Genomic DNA, 13,193 nt, shown 5'->3' with positions numbered 1-13,193 from the left:
GTTAACGAAGATCCCCACGCCGTGTGGGATTCGGGCGGCATCCGGGAGATCCATGATTTGATCTCAGAGATCAGATATTCTCGGCCAGAGAGCATCGAGATTCTAGAGGCCCCAACAGGTTCTTGGGCTGGCCGATTCAGAAGTTTCATCCATCGTGGGTCTCGGGATTGGTGGACTCTCAGTCCATCAAGCATCCTGGCTCGTGAACATGTTCTATTGAGCTGGAAATGCGTAAGTACACCATGGATAAGGGCTGAAATACTTACTAACTATATGAAATGATAAGGTCCGCCAAGTCTCACGCACAGCCGCTGTTCCCGAGTCGTTCGCGCGACGTCTGGTAGAAGAAATCAAGGAGCAAACCTTGCCTGGCTCGCCAACCTCGATCCTACCACATCAGTCCCCTTTCGTTCTCCTGACTCTCGCGGATCTTCGAATACCCAGAGCATTCTACAAACTCGTTCTAACAGAAACCTACCACTACAAACATTCTCTCAACAAGCTTCAGTTCCAGAACGACTGTCTCCGGCCGTGGCTTCTGACCTTCCAACTGCCATACCAATTCAGGAGGCAAACAGATATGTTCTCTTCGTGCTCGAGACGGATAGACTTGATCTTTGCGCAATCGAGTCACAGTCACTATCTAATGAGCAGCTCTTTGAGAGAATGCGCATTGAATACCGTCAGCTGAAAGGGTGGTTCCGGACATGGTTTGGGCTGTGGATATTCTCACACTGCGACTTCTACAGGGGAAGTCTCTGACCTTGTTGGGTATTACCGAAGCTTCCTAACATTATGTCTTAGTTTGAAGCATGGACACGAGAGCGATACTGCGAGAGGGGAAACAGTATTCCTCCAGCCTCGGAATCTGGGTATTTCTACATCCCCAGACCGATGGATATTGAACCCCCACTTTCCAAGCATCAGTTTTTTGACCGTTTCTACCAAAGGGTCACGCCTGAACAGCTCAGAGCAGTTCATGGAAGCCTAGACAACGACCATGATGCCGTTGACAGGATCCTACAGAAAGAGTGCCTCAACGATATCGCCGCGAACGGTCGGCCACAGTTTTGGGGGATCATCGCCCGAGAGAAGAAATCAGGGAGAAGGATGCTACTTTACATCCTTCTTTCCTCACTGCCTGGCTTCATCTTTTTCTTCTTGTGGTTGTTCGTTTTGGACCAAGAGGGCTTGCAAGAGGCTTCATCCTTGCTCATGCTTTCTTTCACCTTGCTTGGCATCCTATACGCGGCACAACTCTTTTGAGACTAGATTCTATAGTATTGCAATTGATTTGGTTGGAGAGGAAGAGTCCAAAAAACATCTCAACTTTGAAGGTAATGACAAATGGATCGATCACTAAACCTTCGCCCCCGCTATTCTAGCTGCGGAGTGGGAATACCCTCAAACCCCAACCTATTCCTCGCTACCCTTTTGGATGCATCTAGCAAGATGTTTGGCCGGGAACAATGATACATCGTCTATTACATTATTTATATGGTCAAGCTTATGCCTAAGCGCAAATAGCGTCCACTGCCTTCTCAATAAACTCCTGGTTGGTGTCCTTCTTCATATCCTCCTTGGCAATCTTCTTAAGATCCTCCATTCGGAGATACTCATCCAGGCCGATCTCCTCCTTGAGATAAGGGTTGAAACGGATATACTTTGTTTCCCTGTGCTCATCGCGTTGGTTGAGATGTGTCATGTGTCGCGAAAAATCCTTGCCCTTGGCGTTTGTGTTTGTCGCAAAGTCCATCACCTTGGAAGCAACTCCAACAAGCTTGAACCAGGACTTCTTCGCCTTTGCAGGACTCACATAGCCCGTGCCAAGGCTGATAACACATGAGATGGCAGGGGCGGCGTCCTTGGGGTCAACGAGCTCAAACCTCGTGTACCACAGCTGATCGATGGGGTTGTTGTTGAGAAGACCGCCGTCCCAGAAGACCAACTCGGGGTTGGTTTCGGGGAACTTTACTTCAGGGAAGAAGGTAGGGGCAGCTGACGTAGCTCGGGCGGCCAAGCTAATAGTCATTTGGTCTCCATGGTTCAGCATGGCAGTGTTGAGCTTTGACTTGGTGTAGATAGTCTTGTCCTTGTATGATCGAAGCAGCACTGACTCGGCCCTGTTTTGAGCAGTTGTGCAGCAGAACCTATGAGGCATTAGATGTGCACATCAATCGGGGGGTGGGTACTTACATCCGAGCACCTCCTTCGTGCTGGAGAGGGGCGTTTCCCTTCAACTTCTTGTCGTTCTCATCGAGACCGTACTTCTCAACCACATCGTCAATAGCCTTGCTCAAAGCCCCACCATCAAAGCGGCTGTCTGAGAAAACTGCCTTGCTGTTGTTGAGGTACGATGAGAAAGGCACCCAACTGATATTGTATCCGTAGAACCTGGGGCTAAAGATGTCCTTGGCAATCTTGTCGTACTGCGCGATGGTGTCGTCGACGGACATGCGCAGACGGAACAGCATGATGCCCATGATGCCACCAGTGCTAGTGCCTCCAGCAAGCTCAAAGTAGTCTGCCGGGCGGGGAATCTCGGCAAGACCCTTTCGCTTCTGAACTCGGAGCATGAGTTCTCTGAGGACCTCGAGGGCCATGATGCCTCGGACACCACCTCCATCAAGAGCGAGGAGGCGCAGGCCCTTGGTGTGTCTTGTGATGGGAGCGTAGACCATTGTGATTGCTGAAGAAGGAATGAGTTGAAGAGAGGAGGAGAGAGGAAAGGCACACGACAGCAGAGGTCTGATATATATATTCACATGCTACAGGTCTCGACCCCCTATCCATGATAGCTCTAGCCCAAGACAATTGTTCCAAGCTGAAACTATTGCTCCCTCCCGTCGATTCATGCCTCTTTAGGAGCGCCGTCGACGACAAATATTGAAAATAGGCGAGCTGAAGGGTCTGGGCGTACTCCACCCGCTGCGGGCCGCCACTAGTTTGGGCCTCTAGTGAAGACGAGCCCTGAAGAATTGCGCGGCACTTTCTTCGCTTGCTGAGTAGATGACAGGCTGAGACCAATTGCGCAAGCCAATTCGGCTTATCCTTGCCTTTGATCCATATTCAGCTCAGCTTTGAACCGAAGAATGCAACCACACACAGGACAGTCCTTGACTATCAGGTCTGGAGCGATCGCTGAAGAGACCCTGGTTCACCTGCTGAAGCCCAGGCCTCTGTAATATCCACTGTCTCACCTCGGGCTTTCCCTAGTGAGCCCCAGGACTTGGGCCTTGAAGATGGCAAAGTCGGAACGCGGTCTTTTCAGTCGCAAGTTCCTCTATTCCCCTTATCTTATTACTATGGTGGCATTGAGCAGCCAATGGCTTGGCAGAACCAAGTCTCTTCTAATTGAGATTTGTGGGATCACATTCCTCTTTCGTGACCCAAGTTCAGCTCTGACATTCCACGACTACAATCAGCCCGCCACAGTCATCCCAGATGGCTCATCGGAATGAATCCCTTGCATCAGTTGGCGAAGCCCGCATGTCACTGGAGTCAATTCATACATGCCTGCTCCCGCCTCTAACTAGGCTTGCGAGGAAGATTCCTGAGCCTACAGTTACTGCAATTGACCACTCTAGCCAGGCACGCATGCGTCATCTGCCTCGCCAAGCTTCCACATAGATAAGCTCATGTGCCATCTCCAATGCAGTGCACTGGTCGAATCAATGTTTGTGTTACGGAGGGCGCCATTGTGACTGATGGATCATTACATACAATAATAATAATAAGTGCTCCAGAGGATTTTACTTGTCCAGTTTCTATTGACATAGTCAGTTAAGGAAGAAAAATGTCTCCTTCGAAATATCAAAAAGCGAGAGTTACCGTCTACAAAGAGCTCAGACCAGATCATCTTGTGGGCCACAATAGGCAGATAAACATGTTTTCTCGTGATTCAAGAGAAATTCGGAGGTTTCCCGTTGTGGTTAGTTCGTCGCATCCAACACAAAAGACGAAAGCCGAGCTTCAACTTTTTCTTTCCTCTTCTCGTATTCTATTCCCGAGTTCACGCTCATCATGTGGATTACTGATTACCTCTTGTTCTTAATTACATGTCCAGGTAACTTGCCTCAGTTTCTATTTCCTTTCTTCAGCATGTTCGAGACTAATAGCATATATAGCAATGAGTCAGAGTGACATGAATGCCGTGGAGCAGTGCTTCCTCGATATCTCTGTGGATGCCGTCCTCCATTACGATGGGGTACCAGCAGTCGAGCCCTGGGCGACCATGTATATCGATGCCATCCACGAGCAGAGGTTCGGTGATGCAATTTGGGCGCGCTATCAGATTTTTGGAGATGTGATAGATGGTATAATTGATGAAAGGCTGACTGTGCTCGAGAGCATTGAAGAGGATGCGGTGGGATACAAGAAGAATGCGCCGGAGGCGTTTGACGAGGCCGTGGCCTTCTATAAGAGTGCTTCCAACAGTACAGACGGACATCCTGAGGTTATCGAGATCATCATGCGCATTGATCAAGAAGATGTCAGTGATAGATATTTCCCAGAGGGTGGTTAGAGGAGTTGCACTTCCCGCATCTGGGAATTCAGACAGTCAGGATTTGATGCCAAAGACCGTTCTTTGCTGAAATGGGCGCTTGGCACTGCTAGGGCTTATTGTGCCAGCTGACCGCATCGAATTGAGGGTATAAATAAAGGTCCATGGTGCCGGTGATCCGTTCGCTACTGCAAGTTCACGCATAGCGGCATCCGAGCGAAAATGGCAGAAACAGCGCCCATTCCCATCATTCTGTGTGGAAAGACAGAAGGCATTGGCCGGGCAGTTATTGCGGCTTTGAAGCCTGAGATCGAAGGTCCTCTCCCTTTTAATTCCTTTAGAGCCTTGCTGACATGCACAGTCGTTCATTTTGTTCTCGCTGGAGAATCAGGTCAGGCCATAATTCCCCCTCTTCTGGCCGGCCAGTCTCCACCTTTGCATTCCGAGAGCAGCAACATCGGCAGCGGGAATTACTCTCAGGTTCCACGTGCTATCCTCCTCGGCGGCGCTTTTGACGAAGCGACGATAGCTCCCTTGCGAGATGCGGTCAAGGCAACTTCAGGAGCGCGTAATGTTCCTTGGATTCTTCAAGATTTAACACTGCCGGCTCCTCGGGTCAGCACGCCAGAATACTCTGCGCTTATGACCAAGAGGTCCAAGGATGCTTTGGTGAAATTGGAACAAGAGGGAAAGCTAGATGGAAGCCATGATGGAATCGAGTGGTACTAAGATAGGTTGGAAGGGTATTGATCCTCGAAACCAGCTGCAAATCGAGGCTTGTGGATCAGTGAGTAGCCAGAACATTTCACGCTGTCACGGTATCACCACATCACCAGATGCACCAGTAAGATATCAGTGATAGTCATATTCATTCAATTCCAGCGTCTAGAAAGTAATCCGTGCGTACAAATGATCGAGCAGTTGGCTCAGTCTAGTTCTTGCCCACGCCGTTGTTGATGAGCTTGTTAGGAGTCCCAGATCCAACACTGGAAACGACACCATCAAGAGCAGTCGAGACAATGTAGTCACACAGACCCTCAGCCTTCTGACCCAGACCCAGAAGATAAGCACCAAGGCCAGCCACATGGGGAGAGGCCATCGAGGTACCAGAGATAGTGTTGGTCTTGCCACCAGGCCAGGTGCTCAGGATATCGGTGCCAGGAGCAAGGACATCGACAATCTTGCCGGTGTTGGAGTAGTAGGCCAGGGTATCGTTCCTGGTGGTGGCTCCAACAGTGCAAGCACTGGGCTCAGAGGCAGGAGATGAATCGGACGCGTCGGCGCCGTCGTTTCCAGCAGCGACAGCAAGGAAGAGACCGGCATCGACAATGCTCTTGGCAGCGTTGTTAACAGCACTAGAGAACTGTCCACCAAGAGACATGTTGACAACAACGCCCTTGGGGCACTTGGCATCGGCGGCATGGCCAGCGACAAAGTCCATACCAGCAATGACACCAGAGCTAGACTTGTTAGCATGTGTAAGATGCTTAGATTTGGGTACTTACTTGGTGCCCTCGCCATTGTCATCGAGAACCTTCACAGCAAAGAGGCTGGTCTTCTTGGCGACTCCATAAGTGGTAGAACCAATAGTTCCAGCAACATGGGTGCCGTGACCCTGGCCGTCGTTGTCGCTGCCACCGGCAAAGTTCTTCAAGAACTTGGCGCGTCCATCAAAGTCCTGCTGTCATGTTAGCCACATACAATTTTTCAGGGTCACGAGACTCACGGGGTGGTCGACATCAATGCCAGTATCAACAACGTAGGCGCAAGTACCCTCGCCAGCACTATCGTCGTAAGTGTAAGTCTTGCCACCGGCCTTGTCGCTAGAGATGCGGGCAAGGCCCCAAGGAGCATTGTCCTGCTCAGTAGTAGCCTTGATAGTGATGACAGCGTCCTGCTCAATGTACTCGACCTATTCATATTAGCCTCATTCGTCAACTCCTTCCGGTGTCACTCACATTAGGATCGTGCTTGAGCTTCTCAATCTCATCCTCCTTCAGAGTAGCAGCAAAGCCATTGAAGCTCTTGGAGTAGGTGTAATCGGCATCAGCCTCGATAGAAGACACAGCCGAAGAAACAGAAGTAGCCCGAACGCCACTCTTCATCTTGACAATGTACTTGCCATCGACAAGCTGGACGCCACGAGGGCGAAGGACGGGAGCAGGCTCGGCCCGCTTGGAGGGGGCGGCAAAGGCCAGGGGCAAAAGAGCGAGAAGAGTTGCGGTGCGCATATTGATAGTGAGCGTCAAGCTACAAAGTAAAAAAGAATGATTGAAAGAGTGTTGTTGGAGCGAGTGCTGGTAGAGCGAATGCTGCTGTGATTCTGAAGAGCTGAGTTGCTTGATGATGGAAGCTTGAGAGAAGAAGCCCATCTATTTATCTCCTCGATTCCCCTTTAACAACCCCCATGTCTTGGCTCCAACTTGAAGCTCTTGGATCTTCTCGGCACGTAGACCTATGGTGTCTAACATGTGCTCGCCGATCGCGCATGTCTTAGATCCCTTATCCCAGCATCGCAATCGAGACCTTCCTAAATCGAGCGCCGATCTCAAACGGCGCCTCCTTCAACAGGTATAGCATAACATGTAATGCAAGTGATGCAGCCAACAAGAGTTCTCACACTTGAATTCTCGGCAGAGTCCGTTTGCCATTTGCCACGAAAATCAGGAACGCGTTAAATATGAAGGAGCGCATAATCATCGAACCGAGTTGTTTGACATGTTGTTTTGTCTTGTGAGTGGTGAGTTGATTTGGCGCCAGGCAGTGGGGTTGAATTAGCAGCTTCAAAGATGAACCAATCATATAGCCGAAACGCGTCTCGCAGGGTTAAAGCTGTTGAAACGATGTCGTCCAAGGTTGTCGACCAATCACGGAGATTTCTGACGATCTTTTTCCCGACAAGGGAGCTGGATTTCCCCTGAACAAAAGTGCGAGACTTTGCGATAGCTTCATTCAAAAGGACCCAGGTCAAACCAGATTATAGAAGGCTGCCGAGGCCAGGAGATATGAAACACCAAGTTTGGCAGGTGTTGTGGCGTTCAAAAGTGCCAATCACGAGCACATGTCGTTGTTTGAGGCCATCCGAGGGTATGAAACGGGGGTTTGACAGAAGTTACAGTGGGGGACATTTAGTTTGCATCGCGTGATTGCAGATCGATGCATTTGAGCGTTTTCAGACAATCCCTTTTCGTCTGATAACGGTTCGGGGTTTGATTGCAAAGGATCGTGACTGACAAAGGTACCCCCGACTTTGGGCTTGTAGCAAGGTATCAGCTTTGAAGACGCCCAAGACCTTAACTGATTACGATACCAAAAGTTCCCGAGATGGAGACCCATCAGTACCTAGTTATCAAGAGAGTTCCTGAAAGGAAGCTGGTGAAGATCAGGAATGCAATGCAGCACTGCGGGCTTCCTACCCTGTAGAAGAGCAATGATGAGGAAGATTGGAGTTGTTTCTTGCTACCAAGTATCAAGAAATCGCTAATAGTTTAGAACGTGAGATACACTATTCATTCTTACTTTTTATCTATCGGTTCTGGTGATGAGTCTTGTGTTAGAAAGGGGAGAGTGTTAGTAGTGCGTTTATAAAGCAATGGCAATGCAACAGCAGCATCAGACAGCACCGACTGAAATCTTGCTACAGCTAAAATATCTATCCTAACTTTTTAGTAGAAAATCTATTTTAGAATAATCCTTACTTAAAGAAATTTGAACAATCACCGATTGGTATTGCGCCACTTCTACAAAGAGGGCATCACCCATTATTTAAAAGGAATATGGTCAACGAAGCATCTTACTCAAATGTAGGAACTGGATGGACGAGCGGCGCCAGATGTAGGCAAGCAAAGTTCCACCCGTGCATCAAACGCGTCATTTATAGTTCGTCAGTAGCAGTACAGGCAGCCGAGGTGTTGTTGATGGCAGGGCATCTTGCTCCCTCGTCTCACTACTGTCTACAGCCCAAGCTCTTTAACAGCACAAAGTGCTCACAAACGGTGCTCCCCTTCTCCGTCCAGCTATAAACTCTACTACTTCTTCAACCACTTCTATTTGTACTCTTCATTCTGTCTGTATTTGACTTGTTTCATCGGCTGGTCCCTCAGAGGCGCCTCTCTCTCCTCCTCCACATGGTAGTCTCCTGGTGGGCCATACCATTGTGCCATAACCGAGCAGCCCAAAATAACAAAAAGAAATGCCGCATTCATACACGAAATCTTGAGCTGATGAGCGCAAGATCTCACCCTCGCTAGGCAACCGAGGAGCCTCAATCCTGACCTTGAGTGCTAATAATAGCCACCCCACCACTCGGCTTTATCCTAAGTTACCTACTGTAATTAATGTTAGCGTCTCGTTTTTTCCGTTGCTGCGAGCCCACTCCCAGCACCACCAGCCAAAGAGAACGCACCTATAAAGTTATCAAGTACATTATACCTCAATATATCACAAATAAATCCCAGAATTAGTCGCATATGCCTGTCACTCAGGCACTACGACTTGTCGGCATTTTCGGGGCTTGGGTTGATGATGGATGCTGATGTCATCCGTCAGCCGCAGCTGAGACCTGCAGAGTGACATCGCTGTAGCGGGGGAGGATGCCTAGATTATTTGCTGATTCGACTTCTCCAACTATTTTCATCATGACCTTTACCCCTCGCAAAATAGCCTCATCAACGGCCATGTTCAGGAACCAACGGACAGACACACAATATGTTTCTATCGCGCTCTCGGAAGCGTCGACGTCCAAGTTGGTCACTGACCGAAACTCACAGTTTGATGGTTTGCAGCCGCGTCCGGTCGCTGAGTCGAGATGGGGAATCGGCTGGAGGACCTTGACTTCAATCATCTTCTTCTATGTCTTGGGTACGCCACTCGTTGATGCACGTGTTCACAATCGTTAACAATATAGCACTCCTCATCGCCATTGCGCATTTGGTTCTATATCTCAAGTTGAATGGACGCCTCACCCATGGAGACGGCCTCCCTTCCCAAACCTACATTGCATCGGTTTCAACGTTTTTTGTCAACGCCTTTGGGGCTAGTCTAGTGGTTGCTCTAGGCTTTGCCTTTACGCAGTGTCTATGGCGCCTATATCGCACCCAGCCCATGACTGTCAGGAACGTTGAAACCCTTTACTGTCTCCGATGGAGTCCCTCGCTTCTCCTGGACTGGAAGGCTTGGGCCGCGGCACCCTTCATGTGCCTGCTGGCCTCAACCATGCTCTTCCTAGCCATCGCCAGGATCTTTCCCCCCGGTGCTCTCACTGTTGTACCAAGAGACCTGGTGAACAGCACTAATCGAGCCGTCCCTACCTTCAAGTCAGACTTTGTAGGCAACACCTCCCGTGTCGATTCGGCAGCACATGCTCTTGGTTCCTATACTGTTACCACTTCAATATGGAGATACGTTGCTCCGCACTCTATTTTGAGAAGGATTGCTTATGCCTCCCTCTCTACGGGTGAAGTCTTGCCGTCTCAGTCTCCGTGCGGACCAAACTGCACCTACCATCTGGTCTTTGAGGGTCCCTACTTTAAATGCGAGAACTATACCAACATAATCTCGGAGGCGAACTATGCGTCTTTCGAAGGGTATCCTATATACAAGTACTTCTCGGCTGGCTACGTTCCTGACACCAGAGCCAATCCACCGCCCCGGCTTGTGAGCGACAATGCAAAGAACCCCGAGAAATCAGTTGTCGCCTTTCCCGACTTCACCATGAATTTGACGTTACCCATCGGCAAAGATAGCGACGATACTCTCAACCTTGTATCAAAAACTCATCATCTCAAGTGTCAGTCCGCGGCAGTGACCTACGAACTCGACGTGAAATTCAGAAATGGAATTCGATCACTCTCTTATTCCCTACGGGATGATGTTCGCCTTGTCTCGAGCCTATACACACCATATGTCGTACCCCCGGGCCTGTTCAATGAAACCTATCTCGAAAATGACTGGTCCAAGGGACAGCTTGGCAATTTCAGAGTCATGAACTTGCTCGCTCTAACGGATTCTGTGGCCAAGGCTATCGGGGGTATATACCCCATGGTTTCAAGCTTTGACAGCAGTGACGACACCGAGGAGAGCATCAAACTAACGAATGGAACCAAGCTAAAGTACAGGCCATCAACCAAACAGTTTAGACTCAACTATTATGGCATTCTTGGTTAGTAGGGCTGCTTTCAATGCACGAGCTTGACTGATCCTCTTTGCAGAGCCCAATGGGACGATCGCTGCCAATACCTTCTTTAACAAGAACCGTGACAAATTCGATGAACTGTCTGCAGAACCTGACTTTGAAATATCTGCAGAGATGCTCAACGATGCATTGGTCAACGTCACAATCTCGGCTCTCCACGCTTTCCAGTGGTGGAACACGACTGCCAACGTCACCATGTCAACGTCACGCAACTTCTACTCCTTCTCCAACCCTCTCAACTTCTACGTCCCCTACGGCGTCGCACTTCTCGTGGTCCTGCCCTTCCTGATCTGGGGTATCATCGCCCTGAAACAGAACGGCGTCTCGGCTATGGAGGGCAGCTTCTTGCAGGCGGTCATGACGACGACGGCGAGCCAGAGGCTCAATGAGGCTGCTGCCGCGGGGTGTCTGGGCGGCGAGGGAAATATTCCGGGTCATCTTAAGGAGAGACGGGTCTTGTTTGGGGAGCTCGTCGGTTACGGTCAGGGTGAGCCAGTCAGACGAGCTGGCTTTGGGTTTGAAGATGAGGTGGTGCCACTGAGGAAAGGTGCGCGTTATGGTGCCGAAGTGAAGTAAGGTCTGGATTCAGGATACCACAAAATCCTAGGCTAGAGTCATCCAAACCTATCTATGTGTGTAGTTATTAAAACCTATATAATCGAGACTTGTTATGACTTGTAGGCAGATTATGAATTGGATCACGACCCTTTGCAGGCGCTCACTACTAACACGAAAAGATAAGATTCAAGTCAGATGTCACATGTTGTAACACGAAATAAGCACGGTCATTGGGCGATCCTAGTCCTTATAGCACTTGTTTATATTCACATGCAATATCACATCAGTGCAGCTAAATGCTAGTTGCTAAACTCGAGAAACTATAACAAGCCGAGTTTCATAAAATATCGTAACAAGAACACAATCATCATCTCATCTCATCTCCAGTTCATCAAGCGCACGCACTTAGCAGTTCGTGGTGAAGCCAGTAACAGTGCAATACTTGCCATCAGGGCCAGAGCCAATCTTGGTGGGCTCCTTGCCGCTCGAGTTGCCCTCGTAGCGGTCGCAGTTCTTGCCCTTGTTCTGGCAAGAGTTGATGATCTTGCAGGTGTCGCCGTAGTTGGTGTTGATGCCGCAGAGGACACCACCGTCGACGGCGACAGAGTTCTCGACGATGACGTTGCGGGGACCGCCGTTGTCCTTGCAGTTTCCGCAGCTGCGGGAGAGCTTGCCGTAGTCCTCGGCGTCTGGAGCGTGTCAGTGAAGGCTGTGACTGGGAATCGAGAGACTTACAGAAGTCCTTGACGTGGACGGTTCCGCGGCCGTTGAACTGAATGATCTTGTCGTCGGCGTGGAAAGCACCACCACCGTTGATGTAAGAGGTTCCGCTGGTTTGCTTGAGGGTGACAGCATCCTCACAAACATCGGCCCACCAGCTGTGCTATGTTAGAGAAGAAGAGTAAACATTTCATGGAGACATACACGTTGTTGAGGGTGCTGAAGAATGTTAGCTGATGTTTCATGTCTAGTACTGAAAAGCTTACCAAGTTCCCTTGCAGTGGACACCCTCGGCCTGGGAAGCACCAATGATGACATTGGAGAGGGTGGCACCATTCTCAAGAATGAACATGGCATCCGCCTCACCAGTCTCATCCTGACCCTTGCAGACAGAAGCTATCAAGATGTTAGACTTGTCAGAAAACAGAGACTAGAAAACTCACGGTTTCGCTCGAATCGCTTCATGCCACCATCGTAGCTGCCCTTGACAGGAACGGCAGTGGGGAAAGAAGTAGAACCAGCACTCTTGGGGAGGGTCTTGGTGACGGCAGCAGAGCTGGTGCCAACGAGGGCAGCGACGAAAGCAGCAGTGAACTTCATGATGATGGTTGAGCTTGGTTGAGCTGAGTTGAGGCTGGTGGTTGAGGAGATGAGGCTTGATGAGTGATGAAGAACTTTTCTTGGCTCAGCGGACGATCATCAGTTTAAATACTTTTACATCCTCTCAATCCTTCATAACAAAGCCAAACGGCTAGAGTGAGCATTGATGAAGTGGTTAGCATCCAACAAGAACCCTTCCCATCTCGTCTGCATCAGCCACTAACCAATGAGAAGCCCAGTAAGCATCCAAGCTTCCAAATTCGGCAATGAAAGCTCTCAACTCGAAACTCCGGTTAGGGTTACATGATGAGTCTTTCGACGACGCCGATTCGAGGGAAAATTTTAACCATAATTGTCCGTCAGCCCACGACAAGGTAAATCCCCAACCCCCAAAGACCCCTTTCCTGTCGAATACCCGGATGATCAGTTTAAAGCCGAAAAGTGTGGGGTAAAACAGCCCGGTAGATTGAACCAGAAATCACGGAGTCGGACGGCGGTGTTTCCGCGTGTCTCTACCCCATGATTGGCGGGTCTTTTTGTTTCTTTTTGCATCAAGATTAATCCACCAGTGTGAGAAGTATAGAGCAACATGCATGATACACCTCGCTTCGTCGCACG

The 13,193-nt window shown here is 49.6% G+C and overlaps 5 protein-coding genes and 1 pseudogene across 6 annotated transcripts, besides 1 other annotated feature; 3 read left to right on the top strand and 3 right to left on the bottom strand.

Annotated features, from left to right (window-relative positions):
- Positions 1–1,513: 1,513 nt before the first annotated feature.
- Positions 1,514–2,690, bottom strand: NCS54_01360800 (PNPLA domain-containing protein; the record flags this gene model as incomplete). The annotated part of the gene is made up of 2 exons (XM_053158792.1): positions 2,197–2,690; positions 1,514–2,150 (listed from the first exon to the last, which is right to left on the bottom strand). The coding sequence occupies exons 1-2, from the start codon at positions 2,679–2,681 to the stop codon at positions 1,514–1,516; spliced, it is 1,122 nt and encodes a 373-aa protein (XP_053014767.1). The 5' UTR covers positions 2,682–2,690.
- A 1,439-nt stretch (positions 2,691–4,129) lies between these two features.
- Positions 4,130–4,525, top strand: NCS54_01360700 (Hypothetical protein; the record flags this gene model as incomplete). Its single annotated transcript, XM_053158791.1, has 1 exon — positions 4,130–4,525. One exon carries the CDS (start codon positions 4,130–4,132, stop codon positions 4,523–4,525), a length of 396 nt encoding a protein of 131 aa, XP_053014766.1.
- Positions 4,526–4,726: 201 nt separating this feature from the next.
- NCS54_01360600 (Hypothetical protein) lies at positions 4,727–5,233 on the top strand (the record flags this gene model as incomplete). Its single annotated transcript, XM_053158790.1, has 2 exons — positions 4,727–4,820; positions 4,866–5,233. The coding sequence occupies 2 exons, from the start codon at positions 4,727–4,729 to the stop codon at positions 5,231–5,233; spliced, it is 462 nt and encodes a 153-aa protein (XP_053014765.1).
- Positions 5,234–5,435: 202 nt separating this feature from the next.
- NCS54_01360500 (Hypothetical protein) lies at positions 5,436–6,735 on the bottom strand (the record flags this gene model as incomplete). The annotated part of the gene is made up of 4 exons (XM_053158789.1): positions 5,436–5,964; positions 6,010–6,182; positions 6,231–6,416; positions 6,463–6,735. The coding sequence occupies 4 exons, from the start codon at positions 6,733–6,735 to the stop codon at positions 5,436–5,438; spliced, it is 1,161 nt and encodes a 386-aa protein (XP_053014764.1).
- A 2,406-nt stretch (positions 6,736–9,141) lies between these two features.
- NCS54_01360400 (Hypothetical protein) lies at positions 9,142–11,273 on the top strand (the record flags this gene model as incomplete). Its single annotated transcript, XM_053158788.1, has 3 exons — positions 9,142–9,364; positions 9,411–10,664; positions 10,714–11,273. 3 exons carry the CDS (start codon positions 9,142–9,144, stop codon positions 11,271–11,273), a joined length of 2,037 nt encoding a protein of 678 aa, XP_053014763.1.
- A 387-nt stretch (positions 11,274–11,660) lies between these two features.
- Positions 11,661–12,608, bottom strand: NCS54_01360300 (annotated as a pseudogene). The gene is made up of 5 exons: positions 12,419–12,608; positions 12,242–12,371; positions 12,180–12,194; positions 11,991–12,133; positions 11,661–11,944 (listed from the first exon to the last, which is right to left on the bottom strand).
- Positions 11,661–12,608: a sequence feature.
- Positions 12,609–13,193: the final 585 nt, after the last annotated feature.

The sequence above is a fragment of the Fusarium falciforme genome, chromosome 11 (genome assembly GCF_026873545.1).
Source record: "Fusarium falciforme chromosome 11, complete sequence".
Taxonomy (NCBI): Eukaryota; Fungi; Ascomycota; class Sordariomycetes; order Hypocreales; family Nectriaceae; genus Fusarium; species Fusarium falciforme.
The sequence above is the reverse complement of the archived record's forward strand: the minus strand, read 5'-3'. Positions and strand labels throughout refer to the sequence as shown.